The sequence below is a fragment of the Mobula birostris genome, chromosome 6 (assembly GCF_030028105.1).
Source record: "Mobula birostris isolate sMobBir1 chromosome 6, sMobBir1.hap1, whole genome shotgun sequence".
Classification (NCBI taxonomy): domain Eukaryota; kingdom Metazoa; phylum Chordata; class Chondrichthyes; order Myliobatiformes; family Myliobatidae; genus Mobula; species Mobula birostris.
Window position 1 is genome coordinate 108,218,001 of NC_092375.1, and position 8,486 is coordinate 108,226,486.

Sequence of the window (8,486 nt, forward strand, 5' to 3'; positions counted from 1 at the left end):
CAGTAATCAGTGCACAAGGACTAAAGGACAAATGCAAATGAGAATCAAGGCCGCGTCTATTCACTGCGCGCACCCCCCCCCCACACCCGAAAGCTACAAAATGGTCGCACCATCAGGTTTTAATAGATTAGCTATACAACTGTACATACACTTTAAAATAATAAAATACACTCCGCCATGGATGAGCTCAAACCCGGCTGCGAAGGGACTAGCAACTCCATTCCGTAAAAACCCAGAGCTAGAGAAACGCCAACAGAAACTCCAAGGGGTTCGGCCCTGGGGAGCGAAGGGTTTTCGAAGATGCGTTTGAAAGACGCTCCGGGCCAGAGAACTCTGGCGAGCTGCTGTCGGCGGCCTATGCCCCAGTAGGTATGATGGGTTTAATTAATACACTTACATTAGAAAATTCCACACAGCAAGAGCTGTCTATAAAGAAATTAACGCTCAAATGCACACACACGCGTAAATTCTCGTGTCCAGCCATACATAAAATTCTAAATTAATAAACACTCGCTGCTTTGCATGAATACTTTTGAAATAATGAAGGCGACTAATCGGCTCATATCTCAATATATTTCTTTTTCGTTACGGCATGTTTAATGTACAATACAAAACGAAAATTTATCTAGAGTATCCCAACAATTGGCACATTTGACAATTGGTTAAGATCCCATCCCACCCTTTTCTGTGTGTTTTTTGTCACTGAGGAAAAAAAAGTACATTCAGACTGACAGAATGAGATTCTGCGGATCAAATGTGCAAATTAAAACGCTGGCTTTAAAACACTAGTCCCACGGAAAGCGGGTGTTTCTCTCTCCCGCCGCCTTTGTCTCCCGCACAATCCACCCACTGCCGCCCAAGGCTCTCAAGAATTATTTTCTTCCCCCGAGGGGAAAATAAATAAATAAATTTATATGTGTATATACATATATGTTTTTTTAAATTCACACTCTATCTACAGAATTTGTTCAGCAGCCTTTGACTGCAACTGCGCGATGTTGATATTAAAACAGCCATCAATGGACTACCACAGGGACAATGTTCAGCATGCACTGTTGATGTTATGCTCCCCAAAACAAAAACCAGAATAACTTTTTTCAAAAATGTAACAACGACCACCGTTGATACCGTGATCTACAGCACAAATTGGAAAACATTTTTTTTCTTTCAATAAAACTCGCGGAAGTGAGGATTTGGGCTTCAGATTTTTTTTAATCCAATCTACGCCAATTTTGTTTGGTTTTAGGGCTCTGGGTCATTTAAAAAAATTTAACTCTTTATTCCAAATGTCTCACTAACCCTGTGTTGCCAGACCCAGATCCCAAGCTCTGTCACCGCAGCCCTTCTCACTGAGATTTAACAATAAACATGTGTTCACCCTTTCTTCGACTATTATATATTTATAATTAATGATGTTTTATATTTCTTTTTTAAAAAGAAAACATATCTAACGGTCCAGGTTAATTATATACTGCCCATTGGAGTCTCTGATGTTAGATTCGTTCTTGAGGTCTTGGAAAACCTCGGTGAAGTAATGCGGGTCGGAATTAATCCGCAGCATCTTGGCACTCATTCGGTCGATGATAGCGAGACTTCTCTCCCAGAAGACCTCCTTGTTGACTTCCACCAGGAAAGGCTTGAGGGGATACGAGATTTCGTTGCCCATGTAGGAGTAGGCGAGGTAGAGGCAGGTGAGGAACGTCGCTTGCAGTTCGAAGTCGGTGGCGAGCTCCTCGTCCACCACCTCCCGGCACAGCAGGTAGACAAACACCACGTTGGCCGGGGTGATGAAGCCTTGGTCTTGCCAGCCTTGGATAAGCAAGGAGCGGTCCACGTTTCTGAACCACAGCACCGGCTCGTTGGAGTTCAGCTGCTTGAGACGGTAGCACCTGCGACAAAGGAAGTCTCCCAAACACCGGAGGAGTTCCCCGGTGGACGCCTGCACCACGACCCTGCGGGGCGAGCCGAGGCTGCCACTGCTGGCTTGTTTCTGCGTCGGCAGCAGGTTTTTGGCGGGGGGCTTGACACTGTTTGGGGCCACGGGTACCGGCACCGGGATGGGAACACTCGGTGGTTTCTGTTGCCCCGGATAGGGTTCGGGACCGGCTGGAGCTTGAGTCAAGCCTGGAAAGGATTTCTTCAGGTTCTCGCTATTGAGCTGTTTCACCGGGTCATTGTTACCTGCGGCGTTCACCTGCCCCGCTGGCGTTGGATTCACCTTCTTGGCGTTCTTCTTCTTGGCGGACGCTGCAACCAGGCGCTTCCAGGTCAGGGCGGAGATGAGGACCGAATGCTTCTTCAGACTCTTCTCCTTAGGATTTTTGCCGCCCTGTTGCGCAGCATCGGCCGATCCTCCCTTGCCCTTGGGCTCCGGGGACAACGAGAGCACCGTGCCCATCTCCTGGTCTGGTAGCCGGCCGCGCTGCCTTCCTGTGGGGCTGTAAGACCTGCTGCTGTTTGTGGCGCTGGGCTCGGGTTGGTGGATGCAGACGTACCCAACTCAACAACGCCGCATCCAGCAACCTGCTGGTCCCTGTGGCTGGTGGGAGACGGGGTCCGAGTCAGTGGCTACAGCAAGCTGCCTCTAAACCTTCGGATGTGTTCACGGACACCCTCGCCCAACCTACCGCAAGCTTCTTCTCACCGGACTGACGCGGTCTGCATCACCACCGATTTCGTCCCAGCGATGATCAGCAAACCAAGCCAATCAGATCCACTGACACGTCCGAGAACAAGACCCCTCCAACCTATTGCAGTGAAAGCCAGAACGAGTGGAACCAGTAAAACGCAAGATCTACTGATTGACAGTCCAGACTACCAATAAAAACGCAGTAAAGCCAGTCAATTCAAGATAAAAAAGAAAACGATTATAATTGACAGAATAGTATCCAATCACAAGAAAAACTGTAATGATGTGCAACATCGATAACCATTAGGATCCAAGGTACTCAGGCAAAGGGGTAGGACATTGGATGAATGCATGGTGTTGCTTTGCAGAACGGTATCGAGCCGAGACGCCAATTATTATCCTGGAATCCCAGTTTATATTCCTGCATTTAGATTATTTTAACTTGATGCATTTGTTTACAAAAGTTCAAGTGTAAAATTTACGGCGTGTCATTCAGCAGCGTTCGGAAAATCTGCTGGTTTGTGTCTGTATAAGCCCGCTTGCGTTGAAGACCGTTTTACCAATATAAACCACACAAAAATAAACAAATAATATTTGCAGTTGTGTAGACCTAACGATAACCGCGAACCTTTAAACAAAAACGTGTTACGCGCCACTAAACGCACAACTGAAATAAATGGTTCTAGTAATCAAAGGAGTAACAAGGAAATGCATAGAGACCGTGTACTGTATCAGTTCTAAACCTCTTCCTGGGTTCAGTCATTTGGAACAATGCGTTGAGCAACAGCGCTTTTATCACATCCCACTATCCCCCCTTCCCCCAACCGATACATCGGGAAACAAGGCCGGATCACTTCATCCACTCTTCTCTGCCCACCGATCTCCCCCCACCCCCTCCCTCACCTGGTTTCACCTATCACTTACACAAGAGATTCTGTAGATGTTGGAAATCCTGAGTAACACACACAAAATGCTGGAGGAATGTGATGAAGGGTCTCAGCTTGAAACATCAACTTTCCATAGATGTTGCCTAACCTGCTGAAATCATCCAGCATTTTGTGTGATTTTCACCTATCCCTGCCAGCTTGTACTTCTTTCCTTCCCACCCCCACCTTCTTAATCTGGCTTCTTCCTCTTTCTAGTCCTGATCACCGGTCTTGGCCCGAAACATCAACTGTTTCTTCCTCTCCATAGATGCTGCCTGACTTGCTGAGTTCTTCCAGAATTTTGTGTGTGTTGCTCACTGTTCCCTCTAAACTATGCGGGTATGTGGCCACACAGTAACTGAAATGCCCCCATGCACATAGCCTTTGTTGTCGCACAGCTGGAATAAAGATAGACAAGAAAAAATTTAAAAATTATGAAACGTTTCCACTATATTTCATTATATGCTTCAATTAATAAATAAAATCAAAATATGTGATTTTCTCAATTTTATTCTAAATGTTCACAGAATGCATATTACAAAATATTTAAAGTGCTGCACAATTTTCAGGCTGTGTAAGTATTTCAAGCTCAGAGCAATGGTTGGTCTGTGCAGATGTGAAAAATATATACAGTGAGCTTTGCTGCTGCTCTGGACTTGCAGCATCTGCAAAATCTCTTGTGTTTATAACTTGCATTAATTTAGAGATATACACTACAGTATCAGGTCCTTTACGCCACAAGCCCATGCCACCCGATTTCACCCTCTGGTCAATTACCTGCCAACCAGTATGTCCTTGGTATATGTGAAGAAACTGGAACACTCTGAGGAAACTGAGGCAGTCTTGGGAAGAACATTCAGTGGCACTAACATAGTCAAACAGCCCAAAGTGTTTCTCATGAGCAAGCTACATAAAGAGAAATTACAGCAGTAATTACAAACAGTTTGCTGGAGGAATCAGTGGGTCAAGCAACATCCATGGAGGAGAAGGAGTTGCTGACTTTATGGGTCAAAACTCCGCATCAGAGGCAGAAGAGACAGAGAGCAGTATAAAACACTGCTGGCACTGGGAACCAGTCAGAGGGGGTCGCAACTGAGCCCCCATTGTCTCTTCTCCCATACTGTCTTTTGTTGCTGCCATAGGACAGGAGGTACAGGAGCCTTAGGCCCAAGTTGGCCAGATCAGAAACAGTTGTTACATCTTCAACTATCGGACTCCTGAATCAGCATATCTTCATTCACCTCAACCTACAGACTCATTTTCAAAGGCCTATGTTCTGGACCATAAGAAGTAAGAGCAGAATTTTGTCATTCGAACCATTGATTCTACTCTGCCATTCTATCACAGCTGATTTATTGACCCTCTCAACCCAATTCTCCTGCTTTCTCCCCATAACCTTTGCCGCTCCTATTAATCAAGAGCCTACCAATCTCTACTTTAGATGCACCCAATGATTTGGCCCATTGAGTGTGCTCCACCACTTCATCACAGCTGATCCAATTTTCCTCTCAACCCTAATCTCCTGCCTTCTACCCGTAACCCTTCATGCCCTGGCCAATCAAGAATCTATCAAACTCTGTCTTAAATATACATGTAGAATTGGGCTCCACAGCTGTCTATGACAAAGAATGTCACAGATTCACCACTCTGGCTAAAGAAATTCCTCCTCATCTCTGTTCTAAACGGTCATCTTTGTATTCTGAGGCTGTGTCCTCTGTCTGTCTGTATCTTGTTTTACGGCGGTTGGCATCCAGCTTAATGGTGCATTACCGCCACCCTCTGCTCCAGAATGTGCACTAGACATACATTCTAAATCCCTTCACCCAATCACACACACACACACACACACACACACACACACACGCACATATACAAACCTACACTTCACCCTCCCATCTTTGACCATCCTAGCATCCTATTCCTGTTTATTCGTCATATTCTATAAAAAACCCCTGTACCCCTTAAGAACGCTAAAAATACCCGGACTTGTGCTCTCTCACCCATGCCCAGCAACCCTTTTAATGTGAATTCCTGCATCCCCCACTCCCTTAATTTATTTCTCATCATCTCTCTCTGTATCCCATACTTCCTGCAACTCAGAACTATATGTTCTACTGACTCCTCTTCCTGACATTCCTCACACAATCCTGTCTGGTGTTTCCCTATCATTTTCAATGTTTTGTTTAATGCACAATGTCTCAGCCTTAACCTAGTCCACACAATTTCCTCTCTTCTGTTTCCATTACCTACCCTAGTAACTGCAACACTCTTTTGTATTTGATATAAATGCCTCCCTTTCCCCTCCCTGTCCCATCTTCCTTGCCACATTCGGTTGACTTTTTCCCAGATTACACACTTAACCTCTGCTTTACTGATACTAATGTTCATTTCCACATTTTCTTTCTTTAACGCCCTCTTTGTCAACTCATCCACCCTCTCATTCCCCTTCACCCCTACATGTGCTGGAACCCATAGAAATTTTACCTGACCTCCATGATTTGCAATTCTTGTAACTAACTGAAGGACTTCATAAAGTACACCTTGCCGACTGTTTGTGTGAAAAGACCTTAAACTTGCTAGAACTGAGGATGAATCTGAACATATCAATGCTTTGGCTTGTCTGGCTTTCTGCACCCATTGCAATGCAACCAACACTGCCAGCATCTCCACTGTAAACACCCCTAACTTATTAGATGTTCTTCTGCTGATTCCAATTTCTTTTTCTGGTATTACCACCCCAAACCCTGTCACTCCTGTTTCAGGTTCCTTCGCACCATCCGTATAAATGTGAGTATACTCACTGTACTTTTCCATCACATGACAGTTAAATGCATTTACCAAATCTGTTTTATATCTTTCTTTCCTTTTTACCTCTAACAAATGCCAGTCTATGTCAGGCCATACAAGCTTCCATGGAGCTACAACCAGATAAGCTACTGAAGGACTTATCCTCAGATCAAATACTCCACATTCTTTCGCGATATCATTCCCTACCCGACTAAAGGTATCCCTCTGAAACCTCCCATTTTCCCAGCACTCCTGCAACACTCCTTTAGTAGGGTGAGAATCATTGTGCCCCTGCAAGTTAGCCCAGTAGTTTGCCATCAGTTGCATCCTTCTTAGTTCCAAAGGCATTATTCCCATTTCTACCTGTAGGGCTGACACTGGTGATGTTTTAAAAGCCCCACTGCACACTCTCAAGGCCTGAGCCTGAATCACATCCAGTTTCCTTATAAGAGACCTAGCTGCTGATCCATATACTATATTTCCATAATCCAATACAGATCTTACTAAAGCCACATACATTCTCTTCAAAGCTGAACAACTTGCTCCCCATTCCCTACTAGTCAAACATCTCATCACATTTATTACTTTTTTACATTTCTCCTCAACTTTCCTGATATGGTCTGCCCATGTTAATCGTGAATCAAATATAATCCCCAGAAATTTAAATGATGCAACCCTTTCTAATTCAACCCCATACATCCTTAACTTCTTCCCTACCTCAACCCTTTTCCTGGTAAAAAATACAGTTTGAGTTTTATCTACTGAAAATCTACATCCCCAATCATAACCCCACTCCACCACTTCATCAATTGCTTCTTGTAGTTTCCTGATTATATGGTCCATGTTCCTGCCTCTTTTCCACAAGGCCCCATAATCCGCAAACAGTGACCTACCTATATCCACTGGTACCTTTGTGAAGACATCATTGATCATAATGATGAAAAGTAACGGGCTAATCACACTACCTTGAGGTGTGCCATTTTCCACTATGTACTGTTTTGATAATTCTGATCCAATCCAAACTTGAATTTTTCTACCAAACAAAAAATCTTTAATCCAATTAAAAACTCTCCCACCAACCCCCATCTTGTCCAGTTTAATTAATAATCCTTCCTTCCACATCATATCATAGGCTTTTTCAATGTCAAAGAACACTGCCACTACTGACTCTTTATTTGCCTGGGCCTTCCTTATTTCAGTCTCTAACATAATCACTGAGTCCATGGAATTCCTTCCCTTTCTAAAACCACTCTGATAACTTGCCAGCATTCCCCTCTTCTCAAGCTCATATGATAACCTTTCTGTTATCATCCTTTCCATTATCTTACATATACTTGATGTTAATGCAATTGGTCTGTAGCTAGTGGGTTTTGACAGATCCTTGCCAGGCTTCCTTATTGGAATTACTACTGCTTCTTTCCATGCACTTGGTAATCTTCCCTCCTCCCACACTCTGTTATAAAAATGCAGCAACTTCAAGAGCGCTCCTTCTCCTAGATTTTTTAGCATCACAGAGCATATCAGATCTTTCACTGGGGAGGTTGGTCTCAATCTCTTTATTGCTCTCACCATTTCTGCTAATGTAAATGGATCATCAATTATATCATCTGTTCCTTCCCTCCTGCTTAACACACCTGGGTGTTGGCTCATTAATCTTTCCCTTCTTCTTCTCCCTTCTTCAGACAAATTTTCTGAACTGTGTATCAGTACAAATGACTTGGCCATGACCTCAGCCTTATCCCTACTGGAGACTGCAGTTTCCTCCTCAGATATCATTACTGGATATTCCCATTCCCTTCTATCTCCTCCCATCCTCTTAATCATTCCCCATATCTCTCCCACAGGTGTTGTTCTTCCTACCTTGTCGCAAAAACTCCTCCAATTTGCCCTTTTAGCTTGACGTATAGTTCTTCTCACCACTGCCTGTGCTTTCTTATATTGAACCAAATGCTGCATATTATGGGTCCTTTTAACTAGCTTGAATGCTCTATTTCTGTTTTTTACAGCCTGACAACATTCCTCTGTCCACCATGGTACCAGTTTTCTATTCATCCTATTTTTACTCCTAGGTATAGATCCTTCTGCTGCCATGATAATTGCTGAAGTCACCTGACTGTTTAATTCATCTACATTTCCAGAAATAT

The 8,486-nt window shown here is 43.9% G+C and overlaps 1 protein-coding gene across 1 annotated transcript; it reads right to left on the reverse strand.

The window, feature by feature from the left end:
* Positions 1 to 1,447: 1,447 nt before the first annotated feature.
* On the reverse strand, positions 1,448 to 2,398 carry LOC140199860 (cyclin-dependent kinase 5 activator 1-like). The gene has a single exon (XM_072262366.1). It carries the CDS (start codon positions 2,396 to 2,398, stop codon positions 1,448 to 1,450), a length of 951 nt encoding a protein of 316 aa, XP_072118467.1.
* Between the last annotated feature and the right edge of the window lie 6,088 nt (positions 2,399 to 8,486).